At 45.2% G+C, this 22,631-nt stretch overlaps 1 protein-coding gene across 8 annotated transcripts in view; it reads left to right on the top strand.

Annotated features, from left to right (window-relative positions):
- The window catches only part of ATP11C (ATPase phospholipid transporting 11C (ATP11C blood group)), a 106,317-nt gene that overhangs the window by 78,126 nt on the left and 5,560 nt on the right, over positions 1-22,631 (top strand). For 3 of the 8 annotated variants that reach the window (XM_088664433.1, XM_035126432.3, XM_088664432.1), the window contains 6 exons: positions 590-717; positions 4,839-4,974; positions 8,160-8,225; positions 8,448-8,551; positions 9,552-9,705; positions 21,401-21,505. In XM_088664433.1, the coding sequence (XP_088520559.1) occupies positions 590-717; positions 4,839-4,974; positions 8,160-8,225; positions 8,448-8,551; positions 9,552-9,705; positions 21,401-21,502 (690 nt within the window). In that variant the 3' untranslated portion in view covers positions 21,503-21,505. Of the gene's footprint in view, positions 1-589; positions 718-4,838; positions 4,975-8,159; positions 8,226-8,447; positions 8,552-9,551; positions 9,706-17,129; positions 17,219-21,400; positions 21,506-22,631 lie in introns of all 8 variants that reach the window. The other 5 variants (XM_035126431.3, XM_035126428.3, XM_035126430.3 and 2 more) reach the window with 2 other exon arrangements.

The following is a 22,631-nucleotide window of genomic DNA, read 5'->3' as shown; positions in this document are numbered from 1 at the left end:
GGCTCATCTCCAGAGGCTCACAAACTACCCAGTTTCTCAAGTGTTCCATTCAAGCACTGGTTTTGCCGTAACCAATTCTGCTAATGAGCCTGCTTCCTTTGACTCTCCTCTTTTCTCCCTCTTTGGCTTGTGGTTACTCTCCCCCTCCCACAACAGTTCAATTTTGTGTTTGGTGTAGAAGTTCAGAGTGAGGTTATGCTTGAGTTTACAGTTCTAAGAAGTGCGGGATTTGCCCCTGCCGCCCATGTTCCTTCTGGCTGAGTAGGACTCGCCCCTCTTCTTGAACCTGTAACATTGCATTATGACTGTGATCTCTTGCAAACCAGAAGTCCAGAATGGCATGTTGGCAGCCTAAAGCCATCAGGAAGCGTGCCCCAAAACTGCATAAAAGCTTTTCCCACCTGGTTTGCAATCAAGTGCATTTTGCTAAACCTGAGGTTCAGTTGCCTCTGGAAGCCTTGAAGCCTTAACTGTAGGGGAGGCTGCTGCAGCGGACAGCAGCATCATGAGTATTTTGGAGAGGGCAGGAGCAAACAATGGTGCTGCTTTCTCCTTCTGACTCCCCTTCTCCCTTCCTTGTCTTTTTAAGCCTCTCTACGATGCCGCTTACCTTACCATGTTCAACATCTGCTTTACATCTATGCCAATCGTGGCCTACAGTCTGCTGGAGCAACACGTCCCTATTGACACGCTGATGGCCTTCCCAAAACTATACCTGTAAGTAACCCATCAGCGCTTTTCCTGTTTTATCTGCCCTAGGCTGCTGGTGACAGAAGTTGAGCTGGGTTGTGGACAGAGATCCAACATTCCCTTCCCTTTGCCCGTAGCCTTAGGCAGTCAACCCCACTCCCAGGTGCAATGTTCTGATTTGCTTTTCTTTGTTTATGGCATTTATGTCCCACTCTTTTATCAGCAATGACAGCAAGCCCTGCTGGAGTCAGCTGGGCTGCTGAGTCCACCATGGGGAGAATTCCATAGTTTAGCCTCCCTCCCACTAAAGAAAGCAGGGCTTGACGTTAGTTCTGCTCAGCTTGGATCTCTGCTTGCTGTGAAGCTTTGGCTCAAGCTGCACTATAAATGAAGAATTAGTTTCCTGATATTATGGTCACCTCCAGTGATTGACAGGTGGGCAGAGTGTCCGTCAGGGGTCAGTGTGATGAGCTCTGTCGCTCTGTCAGGGTTGGGGCCAGGTGGGCAGATCCTGACATGAGCAGGAAGAAACTGGGGTGGTGGCGCTCATTTTTGGGGGAGCATGGCTGGTGGGGATGTTCTCCCCAATGTGCCTCAACTTCCACCTGCTTCAGAAAGGAGAAGCAAGGATGCTGCTTCCTCCCCAACAACCTCCTGGGGGAGAACAGAGAGCCCCAGTGGAGCCCTTGTTTTCCATTCTGGCATTCTCACAAAATGAGCAAGTTGCAGCTTTGCAGCTTGGGACAGTTGCTTCCTTCCAGATCTTCCTGATTCCTGAACTTCTGAATTGTGACTCCTGAGTGCTGCTGCTCAGCCTGTACTGTTACTTCCCTGGCTAAAGATCTCTTTCTTACATACATGCAAGAATTTCTGTCTTTAATATTTTGGGAGTGAGGCAAGACATGCAGGATCTGGCCTGTCTGCAGCAAAAGGTTCTCCACCGCTGCTTTAGAGTAAGGAACTGGAGATAGCAATTATTGCTGGAGAGGGTTGCTAGTTGATGATGCTGGCTGAGTACTATGGTCCCCACCTGCCCCCCCTCACTTGCATGTGATGTCTGTTGCACAGCAGATCCATAAATCAAAAGCTTTGGAGTATCAAAAAAATTTTTTTAGACCTGTGCTTGTGGGTCTTTTGACTACCCTGACTCAGGGTGCTTTCAGAAAGTTCTGACTGCAGTGATGATTGGGCCGTTACCAGGATTCCCAGTTCCAGCAATTAATGCCTTCTGGTTACCTTCAGCGTGCTGTTGCTTCTCAGTCTTCACCGCTGATACAAACCAGGGGAGAATTGGTGCTGCTGGAAGCTGGTCCCTGGAAAAGCCCCTGTCAGTGGCTGTCTCGCCATCTCTCCCTGAACTGTCCAGCAACAGATGCTTAGCCTCGCATCTGTGGAGTGCTCTGCTAACCTGCTCCGGCAAATGAAAATCTTCCTCTGGCCCTGGTCCAGCAAGCCAGCTGCTGTTACCAGTTTTGTGTGCTTGATGCTGGTGTAAACATCCTTGTTTGTATCCAAAAGATTTGTGTATGTAGCAAAAGGCTGTGTGGGTGGTTGTTGGAGGCATGGAAGCGGAGCTGCTCCAGAATGGGACAAGCCACCCCCTGCACCACTTCTCCCTTTGCCAAGTGCCTCAGCATTCCCCTCTGCCACTATTTATAACTTGATAGAAGCTTATTGAGCTCCTGTGCTTGCCTGGCGATCGTAAATTGCATGAGCAGAGTAAGGAAAACAAGCTAATTGCAAAAAAATAAGGTGGCCTTGCTTTGAATATTCATCAGCTGAAAATGTGCCCCTGAATACAAAGTGGTTTTGCAGGCTGCTGCCTTTTTCAACTCTCCCATTTTCAGCTCTGCTACTTAGGCAGTTTATCACTGCTGTTTGGGCAGGCGGGATTGTCCAACAGCAGAATCCCAGGCGGGGCTTGCAACAGTGGGCTCCCTACAGTTTCTCAATGGGATAGTTAGCCCTGCCATCATTACTGTCTGTCCTGAAGCACACTGCCTTTCCTAAATCTTAGCGCAGCTCTGCCTGGTTTGGCTTTGCCTGTGAAACGATGTTGCCGTAGCAGGTGGGAGAGGGGCTTTAGCCCAGCCTGCTATTATAATAGTCCCTGCGTTATCAAAACAACACGAGAGGGAAGGTAGCTTCGCCTTTCTCTGCGCCATGCACGTTTCCAGAAGTAAAACATTCCTGATCGTGGCCCTGTCAAAGCTAAGCACTTTTAAACCCCATTGATTCTTTCAGAGGGAGGTACTTAACCACATGCCCAATTCAGTGGGGCCTGAACGTGCTTGACTGTAGCAGCCCAGAATGGGACTCCCATACCATACCGTACCATACCAATTTCATATATCCCAAGGCCCATATCACCCTTCTCGGTAGTGGCACCCTCCCTGTGGAACTCCCTCCCTTCAGATGTCAAGGAGATCAAGAACTACACAACTTTTAGAAGACATCTGAAGGCAGCCATGTACCTGGAAGTTTTTAATGCTTGAAGTCTTACTGTGTTGCTGTATTTGGTTGGAGGTTGCCCAGAGTGAGGGGGCAACTCAGTCAGATGAGCGAGGTAGAAATAAAAGAACAACAACAACAAACAGGGCCGTCTTCAGCACACCTGGCACCGTGGTGCGGCGGATCCCTCCGGCGGCCCCCCCCGCCCCGTTTACCAGTGCGGCGGGTGGGCAGGCGCAGCATGCAGTGTGGCTGCTGCCTGGAGGGCTGGTGCCCTGCACCACCCAGCCTGGTCGTAGGGCCGGCCCTGGGCCAGGGGGCACTGCCCGCCCCCTGTTGCGACGCCCCTGCGCGCGGCGGAGGTGGCCCCAGGCCCGCGCGCCTTCGGAGAGCGGCCTGAAGCCACTGAACAGCTGAGAGGCGTGCCTGGGCTGCCTCCGCCGCACCTCTCTGCGGGCGCAGCGGTGCCCCGCGCCACCGGACCTGGGCCTAGAGACGGCCCTGACAACAAATATAATAAGATGAGCCAGGGTAGGTGTAGCAGAACAGCTGGAATTGGGAAAGAAACAGAATTTAAAGGGGGGGAGTGAAGGGGGCTTGATCCCTATAAGAATTTGTCTGCTATTTATTGTATAACAAAGAAATATGAAAGACAACTTGTGTTAGCTGATCTTTGCTATTGTAATAGCCATATTTGCATGCCATCTGCTGTGCAGCAAGAGGCCGTGGCAGTCAAGTACCTCTGTGCTGGTATGTGGAAGTAAAAAGACACCTCCCCTTCCTCTGGTGAGGTTGTGGAGAGCAGTTGTCAGGGAAGACAAGTCTGACCTTGATGGCCGGCTGCTGCCTGGGCTAAATCCTGTTGCTGTCACACTGCATTCCTTGCATTTCCCTTTTCAGTCTTTTCAAGAACTCCCTTTTGGAAAGAGAGTGTGTTTCAAGCCCAGCAGAGGGAGCCCATGTCTTATGTTGCACATAGGAATGATAAGGACATGATAAGGACGTTCTACATAGGAATGATAAGCAGTTTCAAATATCATATCTGTGTTTTTCATTATTATTATTATTAAGCCACCAGAGCAATGCAGCCAGAGTAGTTCAGTCATTCTCCTCACTTCTTTTTGAAGAATGTGGCTGGCTAAAAGATGATTCTGTCGGGCCAAACAAAAGAAGAGCAAGACCCAGACTGGGCAGAGAATAAGTACTGAAACGGAATGCCAACCTGTGGAGAGAAGTGGAACCTGTGGAGCCACCTTGTTACCGTCTTTGCAAACTAACTCTTCTTGTTTCTTTTCATAACCTGCTAGTCTTATGCAGCTTACTTTTCCACTTCTAACGCAGGAAGGGGATTTCATAGATTTTATTTATTGTATTTTTTATACTATGTTCCCTCTAAAGAGCTCAAGGTTCTCCCCCTCCCAAAATAAAATATATCTTTACAACAACTCTGTGAGGTTGGATTGGGCTTGAAGAACGTAACTATCCAGAATATCACCCAGTGAGGTTGAATGGTTGTGTAGGGATTGTGCTGCTGTTGTAATCTTCAAGGTCGCCTTTTGGTCTCCTGCCTGCTTTGAGGTCCTGCAGAATACCATCGGGCAATTGTGCACATGCACACACACACACACACACACACCCCTTGCTTTTTGTGAACACATTTTAAAAGCCTTTTCTTTCTGTTACATTTTCCTTGGCAGGAACGTTTCCGACAATGCCATGTTGCAGTTGAAACCTTTCTTATACTGGACCTTCCTGGGCCTTTTTGATGGCTGTGTGTTTTTCTTTGGGACTTACTTTTTTTTCATGAACTCTTCTATAGAGAACAATGGAAAGGTAAGAGGAACAAATCCTTTTAAACCAAAAATCAGGCTGTGCCTGGAGTTGCTGAATGGTGCAACTCATTCCATCTGCTCATCAGATGTGTATATCTAAAAGAGCATCCCCCTGTCATGCGGGAAACCACTTTTGAAACTCTGTGTGATTGTGGCAGGAAATGTTTCCTTCCTTCCTTCCTTCCTTCCTTCCTTCCTTCCTTCCTTCCTTCCTTCCTTCCTTCCTAGCTTCCTTCCTTCCTTCCTTCCTTCCTTCCTTCCTTCCTTCCTTCCTTCCTTCCTTCCTTCCTTCCTTCCTTCCTTCCTTCCTTCCTTCCTTCCTTCCAAAAGAGCTTGTGAAGGAGCATTCAGATCTACCCAGAAAGAGAAAAATCCAAACATCCCATTGGATATAATGTGAAATTCAGCCAGCTCTTAGGATGCTAGCCTCATTCCATTAAGCATTTGTGCCAAAGTGTATGTGAGGTAAACCGCTTTGCAGGGTATTTTTATTTTTTATTTTACATTCAAGCATGGAATGAATGAGTATAGTTTTTAAACTGGCCATTGAAATTGGGGAAGTTTTCAAAGGCTCCATCAACCATCTTGATTCCAAAATGGCATCCAGTTGCATCCAAACCTGTTCCTTGGTCTCAGGAACCAGTATGTGGAATTTGCTGACAGTATCTTAAGAGGTTTCCAAATGCATACAGACATACAAACAACTTTCCAAGCTGTAGTGGAAGCACTGAATAGCTGGGAAGTGGGATTGAAGATTAGTACTGTGCTGTCCACAGGAGGGTTTTTTAACCTTTCTCCTTGTGTTGTTTTCTCTTTATTTATTTATTTTTTAAATAACCTTTATTTCGTATTTTATAGTTACAAAACAGGATCATAAAACATGGATCATAAATCATAAATTATATATCAAAGTTACAGAACAAAATCATAAAACATAAATCAGTAAGATAGAAGAAAGGTAGAAGAAAAAGGGGGGAAAGAAAAAATAAAATAAAAAAGAGAGAGAGAATATAGCATATATATATACACCCATGCATATGGGATATGTGTACATATACATGTACATATACATACCAGGTAGAAACAACACATACATAAACATAGAAATATAATACAGAAAAAAAGAGCATTTCCTATTGTTTGAACATCACTTCCCTTTGTCAGTTCTTCCTTATCCTGCTTTATCTCTGTCCCCACATTATCTACTAAATTGACCTTTCCTCCATTTATTATCCGTTTGTTATTCATCCTATATGTATTTTACTCGAAGCATATCACCAAATTTGTATTTATCTTTTCTTTTTTTAAATACTCTTCAACATATTTCCATTCTGCTTTACTTTTCTGTATCGGGATATCTCTAATTGCTGCTGTCATCTTGTGTTGTTTTCTCAATTAACTCCCCCTATGAGTGGAGTGGACAGTGTACTGTACTCATTTTTTGTGTGTGCTTTTTATTTGTGCAAGTTAATAGGGAGACATGGCATTGGGGGAGGGGGGGAGGATTACAAAACCTCTCCCCTTGTGCTATATCTTGATCTGAATGTTCATCTCCCCCAACCAACAGCTGCAATTACCACTTTAAAAACCTGTGGGGAATCTTCTGTGTGTCTTTGTTTTCCCTTAGGTGACTTTGTGTAAATGTTAATTGTAAATTATGTATTTGACCATTGCAGTGATGCATCTTTTCTACCAAACCTGTTTATTTGTGGCCTCTGTGCAAAGGTTGTTCTTAACAGTGAATCAAAGCCTCTTTCAGATGTTGCAATGTTCCATAAACTCCTTTGTACAGTGTTTTTCGGAAGCAGCAGCGGTTGGCAGCTTCCAAAAGGGAGATCCACATAGATCTACTTTGCTGTGTCCTTGTTGTAGTGGTTAAGAGCGGTAGACTCGTAATCTGGGGAATCGGGTTTGTGTCTCTGCTCCTCCACATGCAGCGGCTGGGTGACCTTGGGCTAGTCACACTTCTCTGAAGTCTCTCAGCCCCACCCACCTCACAGGGTGTATGTTGTGGGAGAGGAAGGGAAAGGAGATTGTTAGCTGCTTTGAGACTCCTTAAGAGGAGTGAAAGGCAGGATATCAAGTCCAAACTCCTCCTCCTCCTCCTTCCTGCAAAGTTGCTTCTTGTTGTCCATTTAATCACATTCCCTGGCTTTCTGCACCTTGACTTTGTGCCTGTTTGTCATTAAATGCAAAACATTTTTTTAAAAAAACAATACAAAACAAAAAACTTTTTACATGTCACTTTCTGTTTTAATATATGCATTCAGACCTTGACAGAATTTGGTAAGCAAATTGTCCCATTTGTTGCCATCATTCTGACTTTGAAACACAGTCTGTTGCTTTTTCTTTGGTGCGGGTAGAGCCAAAAAATAAGAAAGAAGGAGATGCGTGAAAAAGGTGGGATAGCAGTCCACACATAAAGGCTTGTCCATGTGGGTGTTGAACCAAGCTCCTGTTTAGCACTGAACCAGAGGTTCTGGAATTGGATCCTAGGGACGGCATTCAACTTAAGTTGTGTGAACAGAGCAAAGTCCGCTCACGCAATGGGACCCCAACAGTGCGCCCTCTGCACCCCCTAAATTTGCTTTGGAGAGTGGTAGAGGAGCTCCACTTAGCATCATATTGAATTCCACACCCCATGAAGGCAGGGGTGATGCAGATCATCCCATGATCGCAAAACACTGATCAGTTGTTGCTGTTTTAATTTGCCCTCTCCTCAACTGAGTGCATGTGTGGAACATTACCCAGAATCCTCTGCAGAGACTGTACCTTCTGTCATACAACCGCAAAACATTCAGAGTTTCTTTCAACCGGACCCCTTACCAGCCAACATAAACCTTTGTGGAAAGGAATGCCAACCTTGCTTCCTCACACCTGTGGCTGTTGTTGGGTTTTTTTTTTTAAAGCAGGAGACCACCATGGTTGCATTTTCTTTTCTCTTTTTCCTTTTTTTAAAAAAAAGAACCATTGAGCAAATTGCGGTAGATAGCCATGATTTTGTTGTGCTCTGCAAGGTGTTTGTTTTTTTGTTAGGGGAAAATGTTCTAATGATCATTGCAGTATCTTGCTCCTGTGGGGCGGGGATGAATTATTCAGTTCATTGTAATCATTTATTTAGTTCCTCACTTGCCCTCTTTCAAAAATCTGGACAAGGCAAATATCTCAGCCAACTCTGTTTTTCAGATGTCTGGGAACTGGAGTTTTGGAACAATGATTTTTACTGTGTTGGTGTTCACCGTCACTCTAAAGGTTAGTGTCCTCGTTTGATTTTTTTTTTAAAGCCACCTCTCGATTTAGTTGTACAGAGGAGTTCCTGATACTGAGCTTGATGTATTGATGCTACCGACAGTGATTTTCTTCCTATTGCTCCAACTGCTGTGGTAATTAATGATAATTACGCCCTTCAACATATTGTATCTAAAGCTCCCCATTCATTCTCTTTTCTCTCTCTCTCTTTTTCAAATACTCCAGCTGGCATTAGACACTCGGTTCTGGACGTGGGTTACCCACTTTGTCATTTGGGGTTCTTTGGTCTTCTATGTGTTTTTCTCATTCTTCTGGGGAGGAATCATTTGGTAAGCATTTTATTTCCAACTTATATTATTGTGCTCCAGTGTAATCTGCACCGATTGCACCCCAGATTTAAGTGTACAGTGGTACCTCGGTTTAAGTACACAATTGGTTCCGGAAGTCTGTACTTTACCTGAAGCGTACTTAACCTGAAGCGAACTTTCCCATTGAAAGTAATGGAAAGTGGATTAATCCGTTCCAGATGGCCTTCTTTTACACCCCACCTGGAAATGCCTGCTGGAACCTTCTGGATGCAAAACATGTGCTCTCCCACCACTGAGCTATGACCCTTCCTCAGCACGAGGTGGTGGGAAGACCTATGCTCAGACTCTTACTTGGCCATGAAATTCGCTAGCCGACCTTGCTAGCAAATGAGTCCGCCTACAGCACAAGGCTGCTGTGGGAATAAATTCTGTGTGTAGGGAGTGGCCCTGAGATCCAAAGGGAAGAGTCTACTTACAATCCCAAACCACAAAAATAACAGTAGAATGACAGTCCTCGTTGGAACCACAAATATTAGCACCAGAGCCTACAAACAGCCACTGGAACTTAAGGCATCGAAAACAAACTAGCAAAAGATTAGTGTGGGCACAATGACATGATCCATGTTCAATGAAGCAGCTATTGGCAGATTTGAGAGAACAAGATGGGGGTGGGTGGGTTGCAATGACTCAATGAAGGCCCAGTGGGCATCGGGAATACTGAGTGACTGTTTAGGAGGGGAATGGAAAACCAGGTGGGTAAGAGGGAGAATGTAATGGAGTAGCCTGGGAGAGGGCATGGCCAGCTGGCATGAACTGGAGCATTCCTTGCTACGCTCTGTTGCTAGTAATAAGTTTAGACATTCATATTATAGTTGATTTAAATACCATAAATCTTGATGTTTTGGGATAAATAAAAGACTGAGGCAAGCCTGTTTGGTTGAGGGGTGCTTTGTTTTTGTTTTAAAAGAATAAATCTAATGTGTGCCTTTCTCTCTCTCTCTCCTTCTGTTGTTCCGGCCAGGCCTTTCTTGAAGCAACAAAGAATGTATCATGTCTTTGCCCAGCTGCTGACTTCCGTCTCAGCCTGGCTGGCAATATTTTGCCTGATCTTACTTGCCCTTCTCCCCGAGGTCCTTGTCCAACTCTTTAAAAGCATGAAGAGAAAACGCCACCAGGTAAGGAGCGAACGGAAGAAGCCCGACATTTCTCAACCCGAAGAGTGGATCCCCCTCTTCTAAGTAATCTCTTTGGCAGGCAGACTGTTCGGAACATTTGGAGAGCTCTGCCCAGATTATCTAGCAGTCCCTCGTAGTCGGCCAGTGGCTCTTTGTAGAGATCAGCAAGGAGGATATCAATGGATATGGAAAGGCAGCTGGCAGTGCATAGCAGACAACAGCTTCATCCATCTAGCCTGTCTAGACCTGAACTCATAGAGGCTGGACCAAGACAAGCGAGAATGCAAGCAGGGGTTTCCAGAAAGAACTTTCCCCCAAAACTTCAAATCAGACCCAGACTCCATCTTTTGAGGTTTTCAGCTGGACCTTTGCTTAGGGCTTCCTGAATCTGTTTCAGCAGTTGTGGAAGGTGGTGTTTTGTTTTTGTTTTTTAAGAGTTGAGGAGATGTCCAATTTCTTTATGTCCCTTTATGTCCGACGAGGGCTGAATTGCGTACCTGTGTGAATCTGATACTGCAAGGAACCATTTGTGCTGGAACCATAAATCCCATAGCATACCTGTTGGGACCAGCGGGAAGGGAGCTTGGTTTTCCTCTGTGATGCTTAACAAGCACTAAACCCCAGTCGTCTAAGTCCCTCACTTGGGCTAGTTGAATAGTACTTAGTTCTCGGTTTTTCAAAAACACTGCTAAGAGTCTGCTGCTCAGAAGCTGCAACATTGACCCACTCATCCCCAGCAGCCACCATCCATGACAGATTGGGCCTGCCAGCTGAATCATCCTTTGTGCCAGTGAGGCATTGGCAACAGCCGCCTGCTGCAAATGTACCTCCCTAGATCTCCTAGCCATGAGTGAGGAAGTGTGTGATCTGTGAGCTCATAAGCTCCGTACTTCCCCTCTTGAGCACAACTTGCCCCTCCCTCCCTTTCTAGCCTTAAACCTGGATTAATGCTGGTCAACCAGCTCGGGAGGGAATCCTAGATAATGCTAAGCACTTGTAAGTGCCAGTGCAGATGGTAAACTGTGATTGCAGCTGGGCAGGGAACAGGTAGCCGATTTATTAGTTGAGAGACCAGCAGTATTACATCTGCATCAGAACTCCCATATAATATTTGTTTCGTATGGTTCTAGCTCATAAACCATTTCGTGAATTGCAGGTCTCCCTTTTCTTACTTGTCTATTTAAGAAATGCTGGAGTTGGCATTGTTTTAACAGGGATTTGGTGAGTTCTAAGTGATGCCTTCAGAAATATTTTTGGGTTTTCTTTTTTATATATGGTGCAGTGTGTTGAAAAATGTTGCCGTGTGCATTATGTTAGATTGTACTTTCATGCGGTTTTACAGTAAACTTTATACACAATTAACATGTCAAAGACTTGTCTTTGCTAAAGTATAAAAAAGGCACAACAGCATTATAATTCAAGTACCCCAAAATAAATTGCGGAGACTGTAGGCGCTTTTGATGGGCAGCTGTCAACCGAAGGAGTAACATGCAAGGTAGCTTTGCTAGCAGAGGGCAGTGGCTAAAACTGAGCAAAGGTTTCCAGTTCAGACTGCAATTTTACAGGACAGCCTTCGGCTCAACTCCCCACTTGTATGTTTTTGGGGTGATTGTTAAGAACTTTGGTGTGATGTTTTTGTTGTTGTTATTGCCCTTGACACATTTGAATCCACTAATCCTGCTGTGTTTTCTAACTGGCAGGTGGTGGGAGGGCAAACATTTCCCTCTTTTGAGTTACATTAACAGCACGTTTAGGGTCAAACAGTAGACAGTTTCCTAAATGGTTTAAAAGGGAAGGTGGGGAAATTGCATCAGGGTTCCAAGTCATGTGGGCAACCTTTCCACATAGAGTTGCTCTCCAGGCACAGAGGGTTTTTTGTGGCGGGCACAAGGTGTTGTGTCCTTCTTGGCTGTTCTCCAGTGGCATGCTCCGCCACTGCTGCTTCCTGCTTCAAACCACGCCATCCAGCCCATGGAAGGAGGCAGGACCAGGCAAGAGCACTTGGTGGGGTTGATGAGCAGGCAATTGCAAACCCTGTAAGGGTGAATGGCCAAATAGGACTGCAAAGTTGTTGCACAGCATGATCCCTGCACCCTGTAGAGCCGGGGGGGGGGGGACCTGTGTGTTCCTGACTTCCACCAGCCCTGGCTGAATTGGGAAGAATAGATGGTTTAGTGATTTTGGCGGTCAGATTAAAAACTTTCCTCCCAAAGGCATGGTTATAATACAGTCGTACCTTGGTTCTCGAACGTCCTGCGATTCGAACGTTTTGGCTCCCAATCGCTGTAAACTCGGAAGTGAGTGTTCCGGTTTGCAAACTTTTTTGGAAGCCGAATGTCCGATGCAGCTTCTGCGGCTTCCGATTGGGTGCAGGAAGTTCCTGCAGCCAATTGGAAGTTGTGCCTTGGTTTTTGAACTTCCAGAACAGATTCCGTTTGAGAACTAAGGTACGACTACAATACCACAATGTACGTATCCAGTTCACAAAACTAAACCTGGTGATGCTCAGACCTGCCCCCTTCATGAAAAGGGCAAAACACTGAAACACACACAGACAAAAAGCCAGGCATCCCCCCGTCTTAATCCACCGGCCCAAAGGAGGGGTTGTGGGAGTGGCTGGGTGCAGGGGTACCAAGGATAGATGCCAAAAATGCCAGAGAGATCAGTTCTAGTGCTTTATTAAAAGGTGTAGATTTACAGCAAATCAGCCTGCCAGCCTTTACAGACACAGAACTGTCACCGCAGCAAGGAGATGGTTTGTCCGTTCCCAAGCAAACATGCATATGTTTCTTTATACACAAAGTAGCATACGTCACTTTGCCCAGGACTTTCCACCACTTCACCTGACCAGAAGAGGACATGGGTGACAAGCACCCAAATCTTACAGAGAGTTCCTGTTTCTGGGCTCAGAGCCCAGCACCTGGAGCCCACAGATAAGGATAACATCAAAGTAAGCCAATTAGCTTATATCAAAGCAAGCGAATATAAACATATATGAGCTCCTTTCCCCAAAATGAAAATACTCTTTAAAAAGAGAGAGAGAGGAGTGGGTGGGTGGGATAGCTGGTATTGGCAGACACCAAGAGGAATCTGTGGTGCCCCCAGGCACCAAATTAGGGTTCCCAACATTAAAGTGGGATGAAAAAATTGCATAGCTGGCTGTGTTGTGTGCTTGTGTTCTTTCTTGGTGTGGAGTCCAAGAAAGACAGACGGTTCACTTCCCTCTTAAAAGCTGTGTTCTAGTTCTTTTTATTACGGTCAGTTCCTTTTATTTATTCTTTATACAGAGCACAGTTGAGTAGGGGAAGGACTTGCAAAACTGCTCTGGGAAGAAAGGGGGTGTTCACAATGTTCCAGATTCCAGCAAATCAGTGCTGTGCACAGCCAACTTCTGCAAACCAAGATTTCCTGTGAACTTAATGAGATGATTGTTCATTGGAACAAAATTCAATGATGGTGCTTCCAGAAGAAGACTTCCTAAAATTATATGCAGCTATATATAACCCTGTACGGAGTCTGAGGCACTTAAAAATGGAAGGAGAAAGGAGGTTTTTCAGTTCAAAGTATTCTTCTAAACTTTTTCTTCTTGGCAATACAAAAACAGCCACATATAATATTTATTCAAGCTGTAAAACGAAAAAAAGGATTTTGTCCTTGGATCCTCAAATTTTTATGCAGTCTGGCAAATGAGAAGGTTTTCTTGTGAAAGATTTCTCAGGGGAAAGAGACAATTGGTATCACAGTATCATATTGTGTGACGTATTCAACTGCTTTGGTTGGCCAATCTATTCCCCCCCCCAAAAAAAAATAATATTTATTGATTTTCAAACATTTCAACACAAAAACAAAACAGCAAAAATAAAACATATAGTCAAAAAAAAAAGAATGAAAGAAACATATCAATTCTTACATTAACTTGACATTGTGGACTTCCTCGATTCCCCCCACACTGGGTACATTTATTAAATCTAAATTAAGCAATTTCCCTTTATCATCTTAAATCATTCTAACACAATTTTCCCATTATTTCACAACCAATTCTAATCTACACATAGAAAAACAACGACTATCCTCAACTTATAATTCATTAATTAATCCAAATCTAAATTTATTTTCCCATCCATCTCTAATTCTTCCTTTAGCCTCACAATTTATACCCCCAAAATTTTCCACACATTCAAATATTATTTCTTCTATCATAATAACCTTTAACCACATTTATCTAATTCTACCCCGCTTCCCCTGGACTCTGGATCTCCCAGATGTATCAACCAGCTCCATAAAATGTTCCAGTTTCGGACCATCTTAATCAATCAGAAAATAACCCATTGTTGCTCCTCACCCTATTGGCACTCTTTCACCACCTATCCACCACTCTCCCTTCTTTGTCCCTTGCTGCCCCCCCCCCAATTTTCTAACTGTAGCACAATACCATCCAGCTATGTTTCCACTTTTCAGCCCTATCTCAATTCGCCCCCCCCCGGGTTAAGCTCAGGCCCCAGCAAGGATCCTGCCCCTCCCTCTCTCACTGGGAGGACATTATTCCATGCTGGTTCTTCTTTGCGGACTCCTTTAATTGAACATAAGTCTTGTTCCCCCTCTCCCACTGGGGTAACAATATTCCATACTTCTTCCTCCTCTTTTTTAAGTTCAGTTATATTGTCCAGGACTGATGGATCTTCCTCCTCTTCTGTAAAGTCATTTACAATGTCCCCGGCTGGTGCTTGTTCATCTTGCTTCGCTTCGTTCTCTACTGAGATCGATCCACCTTCACTTTCCACACAGTTCTGTCTTATTTTTGCGTATCTGTATATTGTTCTGCCGCAATTCATCTCACACATCCAAAATCAGTTTTTTGAAAGTCCACAAAGTCTAAAGAGCCTGATGTTGTTGTGTCTACTGACATCCTGTTTGTCTCAAATTCCATGGGAGCTGCACAGATTACAGTGCAGGAAGTGGCGGTGTTCGTATTTCCAAACCTCAGAAACAAAGTTTACGTCTGCTCTGGTTATCAACTCTCATTTTTAATTCTTGTCCATTTCTGAAAAGAGCAGTTTCAAACTTCTTGTACACGGCCTTATATTTCCTCTCTCTTCAAAGTTAACAGTTCTCAGCCTCAAAGAAGTAAACAAATTCCTTCCTATTATGATGTCATAATGGCGGCTGGCTGATCCCTCCAGGGACCCAACTCCAGTTCCCAGGGGGCTTTCCCCAGTTCAACTTAAATAATTTTGCAGGGATTTTAATGTAATCAATCATCCCCTTTACCCTGCCTCAGGGGGAAGGTTTTAAGTCCCGTCCTTGGAAGTTATTAAAGTCCTGTCAAACTCTCCGGCTGCAGGCAAGTTACCTGCGTCACCATTCTCTCAATGGGGGAGACCGACTTCCTGTTTAAATTGCCTCCCGTGGCCAATTCTTTTCAATTGATTTTTTTTTAAAAAAAAAATTCTTCCCGTTACTCATGGTGTCCAATGTCTTCAAATCCTTTTTTTTAAAAAAAATCCACTGCTCCTCCGCTGCCGGCATGGAGCTTCGCTCTGTGAGGGTAGCGATATACTTGAAAATGGCGCCCGCGACTCTCACTCTGCTCGCTCCGGAGCTCTTTTAAAAGAACTTGCTGGGGAACAGAGGAGTCACTTTGGGGCGCAGCCGAGTTCTCATGCCTCCAGAAAGCTCAATCTGGGGTTCTTCTGGGGGGCTGTGTTGCTGTTGCGGCTGCCCCCCCCCTCACAGCGCCTGGAACCTCTGAGCTCGAGGATTCCTTGCCGATCAGTGCTGACGGTAGACCGGAAGTCTTGGTTGGCCAATCTAAAAAAACCCAAAGGTGTGTGAAAATGCAACCTAAGTGAGTGGGAATAGAGGTGGTAGAGCATTTTACCTCCTGAAAGACTAAAGCAGAGATACGAAATCTGTGGCCCTTCAGATGTTGGTGAGCTATAGTAGCTCTCATCATCCTTGACCGGCAGGGCCATGTTGACTGTGTCTGACAGCAGTTGAATTCAGTAACACCTCAGGGTACCAGCTTCCTCTCCCCATGTTCTAGGAACATGACAGAGTTTTGTAAAAAATTGGGAGAAGAATTGAGAGCAAGTGGAGTTTGATACACCTTCTCCTGCCCCCAGAAAAGAGACAAGAGAGTCACCCAATGAAATCGACTTGACGGTAGACAAAAGAATGTTCCATCTTTTTGTGGCAGCACCTTCCATATGAGAGGGGTAGCCAAAGTGGCACTCTCTAGGCCAGTACTTCTCAAACTTGGTTCTCCAGTTGTTTTTGGAATACAACTCCCATCATCTCTAGCTAGCAGAACCAGTAGTCAGGGCTGATAGCAGTTGTAGTCCAACAACAGCTGGGGGCCCAAAGTGTGAGTAGCACTGTTCTAGGTGTTGCTAGGCTGTCTTTCCCATCACCGACCACCATGGCTGTGGTTGATGGGAGCTAGAGTCCAACATTTGGATGGTAATAGGTTACCTTACGGCAAAGTTTGCTAGCTATCCTGCATTTCTTTTTACACTGAAACTCAAGGGTTAGACAAAATCTTGGAGGAGGAGAGATCCTTTATTTTTATTTTATTTTATTTATTTGGAATAATAATAATATTTTTGTCATGTTTACATTCCACCTTTTTGTCTGTCATGAAACCCAACCAAGGCAGAGGATATGTGGTTCCCTAGTGATCACCCACTCTGACACTGACATGTCCCAGATCCATCAGATGAGGTGATGATGTCATGTGCCTTCAGACCATGCTTTAGCTAGCCAATGGCACCAAGAGTTAAATGCAGCCCCAAGGAAGCACCCATATTCAGGTGTGTGTGTGTGTGTGTGTGTGTGTGTGTGTGCGCGCGCACACACACACACGCCACCAATAATTGTATTAGCCCCCCACCCCACCCCGTTCAAACTATTCAGCTGGTAACCTTTGGAAACAAGATGCCTGGAAACGAGATGGGCATTCTGCTGGAGCCAGCAGGGCTGATTCCTGAGTGTAAAAGATTACATGCACAATTTTTAAAAAAATGCAATACAGATAAATGTTACCTGCCCCTGCCTCCCCACCCACCCCCTCTCTGGATAAGCTGTTTTTTAAAAAAGCCTCCCCTCCTCCCTCTGGCCTATTTCAGAACAAATCAGCTTCAATAGGTGTGCTTTTGTTCCCCAAGTCTTCCTGTCTAAAAACTGCTGCTCTCTTGTCTCTAACCCTTCAGTGCTTCTCTATCTCAACATATTCTGTGCTCTTTGGTTTTTATTAACAGTGCCTTCCCCCATGTTGAGTGGAAAGTTCATTTGTAATTTCTCTCTCTCTCTCTCTCTCTTGCTCCCCCCCGCCTGTCCCTGCATTCCTTTCTGCACCCACCTCCCTCCCTCCCTCCCTGCCTCTTTGAAATCTCTCCCTTTTTTTCTTTTGTGCCCTTCTGAACCAGGTAACGAGGCGCCTTCCTTCCTCGGGAACGTCTACTATCTTCGTGCTCTCTCAAACTTCCAGCAATCACAGCTTCTCTGAATGAATAAGGTGATCTTTCTTCTCTAATAATTGGAAGCCCTTGAGCCACTTAGCTGCTTTACTTTCTCTCTACACATATAACCTCCTTGATAATGTGTGTGTGCGTGCGTGTCTTGCCTTTGCTTTTTGCCTTTGCCTTGTATTTCTGCTTTTCACTGTGCATTGCTTCCTCTTGTCGTTCCATCTCTCCCCTTCTCCAAAGGCACCCCACTCTCCCACCTCCCCAATAGCCCAGCTGTCTTTGTGCCTGACAAGACTCTGAAGCTGACTGCTTGGAGATAGAAGCCAAATGTGACAGAAACAAATATACCGTGAAATCCCCTGAAACGAGAGGTAATCAGACAAAATAAAAATAATTAAGGAGCTAAGGATATCAGAAAACTAATAGTAACGACTGATGAAAAGAAATAATTAACGAAAATAATCAGAGCCTTAACAGGATGCCGGCTACAACCTTGTTTCACTGTGATTAACAGTTTCCTCAGAAGGAAATTGAAAGCAGTGTATTTTCAATAAACATCATTCAAAAATAAAGAATAAGAAAACAGTCTTTGCCAAACATTAGGTCATGGAGCTCTCGCAATCCAGACTTTGAGTTTTTCAGAAAGCTATATATAGCTTAATTTGAACCCCTTTTTGCCTGCGTCGTAGGCCTAGAATATGCAAAACCAGTGCTTCCTTATTCCTTATTTATTTATTCCTTAGTTCCTTAAATATTTTTATCTTATCCGATCACCTCTCGTTTCAGGGAATTTCACGGTATTTTTGTTTCTGTCACATTTGGCTTCTGTTTACGTATGTTGCCGTGACTGCCTTTTCTGCTACTGACTGCTTGGAGATAGCAGCCGCCAGCATTGACCAGCTTGTGTGATTGAACCATCCATGGAAGAGCCAGTGGTGGTGTAATGGTTAGGGTATTAGACTTGCATTCAATCCCCCCCCCCCAGCCAGGAAGCTCACTGGATGACCTTGGGCCGGTAATCAGTATCACCAACTTCATAATCGTCATCAATTTTATTTCCCCTGACGGGACTCAAGGCACTTTACACATAAAGTCACCACCTATCAGCCTAGCAGTTGCTGACCATAGTGCTGATCATGTCAAGTTTGCAGGTTTGATCCCTGTATGTGCCAGCTGCATATTCCTGCATTGCAGGGGGTTGGACTAGATGATACCTCAGGGTCCCTTCCAACTCCACAATTCTACGGTTTTACATTGCAGGGTTGGTGGGTTGAGGATAGCGTGGAGATAACAGAGGCAAATGTGTCCCCTTGAGCTCCTTGGAGGAAATACAAAAACTAAAGTAAATACCATAGATAGGACCATTACCACTGCCTGACCATTACCCCGGCCTGTCCGGTGTTTTCTCCTTCTCCCTACCTTCACCCTCCCTCTTCGGTGGAGTCGGATCACCCTAGTATGCTTCCAGGTGGCCCTTTCAACTCTGGGGCGGAAGATAATGTGAAGGTACCATTTCAGATTGAAGGTGGGGAAACACTTTTTTTTTTTTAAAAAAGAACAATTTGCATTACTGTAGTTTGTTGTTGGCATGGGTCTGTCTCAAGAGACAGTGGAGCGCACCTCCGGCATGTGTGTGTGAAGTCAGACCACTGCAGAAGCACAGCGTCTGCCAGTAACCCATAACTGCTGCCTCCCATGTTGTTTCTGCTGCACTAGCATCACCAGAGTTACCTCCCTGAGGTGCAAGCCTGAGCAGTGTGCATGGAGGCCCTGGGCTGCCCAAGCAACAAGACCCGCCTCCCTCTCAGCCTCCCTGATGTGGTCCAGAGAAAAAGCAGAGCAAGATATTTGGCACCAGCTTGGCTGCAGAAGTTGCCAGAAGGAGGTGTACAAGGTGCCATCCGACCATCTTAGGGTCTTCACTCTGGATTTGTGTAGGGCTTACTCCTTAGCTTTTTCTTCTCCCAAAGATATCCCACAAGGCAGCAGAGGTTTAGGATCAAGAGTTTTCCTTCTCAGATTGATGAGTTAGTCCCTATCTCACATCAGCTGCCCTCGCCTGGTTTTGCTGGCCAGTCGAAGTCATTCCCAGTGTGTGGACACTGTCATGTGCTGACAACTTCTAGGAACCCAAATTATTATTATTATTATTATTATTATTATTATTATTATTATTATTATTATTATTTTATTTGTACTCCACCCTCCCTGGCCACAGCCAGGCTCAGGGCAGCTAACATGAAACTAAGACAGTATACAAAGAACATAAGAACATAAAAACAGGCAATCAGTTAGTTAAAATACATCTTAAAATTAGTTCAGAGCAAATTAAAATCTGGACAGATGGAATTCCATGAGTAAAATTGAGCAGAGAGGGGATGAACTACCCCGGAAGGAGCTTGACATGTTCCCCCACCAGAGGTACAACCCCTCCCCTAACACCCCACTTACTTTAGTGCTGTTAGCTTAATTCCTAGACTGCCCTTCATCTGATGATTGCAGGGCTGGATTGCGCAGTATTCAAAATCCTAACAAAAATAAATGTATGTAAGCTATTAAAATGCCACCCATAGCTCCATAACACAGTTCCATACAGGGAACCAGGCAGGGGCCCCCTCTCAGTAGTGGTGCCCGCCCTGTGGAATGCCCTCCCATCAGATGTCAAGGAAATAAACAACTATCTGACTTTTAGAAGACATCTGAAGGCAGCCCTGTTTCAGGAAGTTTTTAATGTTTGAAGTTTTATTCTATTTTTAGTGTTCTGTTGGTAGCCACCCAGATGGGCAGGGTATAAATAATAAAATTATTATTATTACTATTATTATTATTATTATTACTACTACTACTCAGTTTTGTTAAAGGCTGGTCAGGAAGCTGCAAGATAATTGAAAATGCAGCCGCTAAGCCACTTACTGGGGCAGCCTATCAGTCATGTATTGCAACACTCTTAAAGGAATTGACACTGATTGTAGATAAGCTACTGGGCCAGGTGTTGGCCTATAATGTCTTAGTTTATGTACCACTTCAGGTATCATTGCTGTTCATCAGGTGTGGAGGGACCTTCAGCTCATGGGCTAGACTTGGGTCACCAGGCCTCCCCATTTGGCCTATGAGACAGTTTCCCCCTAAACCACACTTGTGTCAGATGTTGGGCTGGTAAAGACGCAGCTTCATAAAGCAGGGGAAAAAATTTCCTGCATGTCTGCTGAAGTTTCATTTCAGGTGAGCTAATGAATGCCTGCTGGGAACTGGCTGGCTCAGCCAAGCCCTGCACAGAGCAGGACTGAACACACAGGGAGTTCAAACCTGCTTGAGCAACATCTCCCCCACCCCTTTGACAGTTGGGTGGTCCCACCTGTCAAAGTTACCCTAACAGGGTGCGGAAGATGAATACCTAGCCCCCTGGGCAAAAAAGGGGATGGAGGTCTCCACCATCACAATTACTTGGTTGGGCCTTCTTGTCATGCCGAAGCCTATGGGAATATAGCCAGCAGTTGCTAGAGGGAGGGCCTTTTCTGTGGTGGCCCCTGTACGGTGGGACAGCTTTCCCCCTAAGCTTAGGCTAGTGCTCGCATTAATGATGCTTCGGCACCTTTTCAAAATGCACTTAAGACAGGAGCAAAGTGCAATATATAGACATGAACCTTTTTGCTGAGCTGGAATGGGCAGCCGCAAGACTCTGCAGCAGTAAAACTTCCAACACATTAGCAAAGCTAAGCAGGGTCCGGTATGGTTTCAAATTGGATTGCAGGGGGTTGAGCTAGATGGCTATCAGGGTCCCTTCCACCTCTATGATTCTATAGGTGGCTGGTGGTCTATACATTTTACGAGGCCTGGCCAATCCAGAGGCTTCATACCTCCGGGTGATAATGGGGGCCAGTGTTGCACCCTGCCATTCCCTCTTATCCATCAAGGATAGGACACAGAGACTCCTGGACTTTCTTTCTCTGTTTGCTGCATTGGGTGGAGTTGTGAAAATGAACAGTGTGCATCTCAGTTGATATCTGGGAAGGAGATCCCTTCCCCCTCCACAAACTGGCCACTTTTCTCACAGTGAGTTGTGTGCTGTCTCCCCCCCTCCCCCTCCCCGGCCACCCTTTCCTTTTAACCTTTTTCGTTTCCATTTTAGCTTCCGGAGCTCAGTTGCGTTGCCTTGTTAACCTCGCTTTGCCCAGATCATCCGCTGCAATTTCACGTGCTTTATACTCTGTTTGCCTCACCCTTTGCAGAAAAGAGTGCGCCCTAGGATTGCAGCCAGTTCAGTGCCGACCAGACCGTCAGTCAGACCTCTCCTTTTAAGAACCTTCTCAGACGAATCTAATGTATTGTGACAGGTATCCTGTTCTCGAGAATTAGGGCCTGGGAAGGCATGGATTAACCAAGTGATCCCTGAAATCAATTAAAATGTGATTCTCGTAATCTCAGCCATTGGGGCCGGCAACTCTCCTTGCCAAACATCGCCAGATACAATACCTGCCGTAAGGGTTTCGGGTGCCATTTGGGAGTTTTGGATTTTCTTCTTCTTTTTTAGTGGAGATGTTTTTATTAAAAGAAGGATAACCAGAAACGGGAGGAAGGGGTGTTTCCCTCTTCTCTTTTTAACTTAATATCTAGCACAGGCCAGAGCATTGAAAGCTTTTCGTTCAATAAAAGCTTTGTGGCCATCTTGACTGAGGTTTTTAGAAGGTGTTTGGAAATGCATGGATCTTTTTTTTTTCCTGCAAAAAGGCCCAGAAGCCAGAGGAGCCTGGTTTTCTTCTCAACTTCTGCACACTTCTTTTTTGCCTTTTTTCACAGGTCCCTCAACCTGTGGCTACTTCTATCTTTCCTGGAGCCATGAAAGCCAGGGTAGTTGCCAGAAAAACCCCACACCTGGCCATAAAAACCCTGAGACATCCCCAGTTCCCTGAAACCTTTGTTGGCAAAACTGAATTACACAGATGAAAGGATGGACAGAATTTGCATGCAATTGTTATTATTATTTTACTTTGTAAATGCTTTCATTTGATTTTTCCAGTATAACAACATGAGAAGCCCCCATACAATAAAAAGGGAAGGGAAAAATCCTCATCCCTCATGAGAATAAGGTGCAGAGGTTAGCCTTATATACCCTGCCATAATTCCCGGAGACTGCATGCCAGAGTCAGTTTCTGATACGCATGCTATAAAGCAGGGGTTGGCAAGGTTTACCTCGCCTGAGACGGTTCACTTCAGCGGAGATCCCTCCATGGGCCGGATCGTACGTGCCCGTGATTTCTGGCATCTGCGCAGACACAATTTTCAGTGTCTGCATCTGCGCAGACGCGATTTCTGGTGCCACAAAAGCGAGTCCCTGTGCTGCACCAGTTTAGCGCAGCGTGCGGGGGACTCACTGAGCAGGCGGCTCTGTTTGGGGGCAGCTTGTGGACCAGCTAAACAACAACTCTGGGCTGCTTGTGGCCCATGGGCCTTAGGTTGCCG

The sequence above is a fragment of the Zootoca vivipara genome, chromosome Z2, assembly GCF_965207765.1.
Source record: "Zootoca vivipara chromosome Z2, rZooViv2.hap1.1, whole genome shotgun sequence".
NCBI lineage: Eukaryota > Metazoa > Chordata > Lepidosauria > Squamata > Lacertidae > Zootoca > Zootoca vivipara.
The sequence above is the reverse complement of the archived record's forward strand: the minus strand, read 5'-3'. Positions and strand labels throughout refer to the sequence as shown.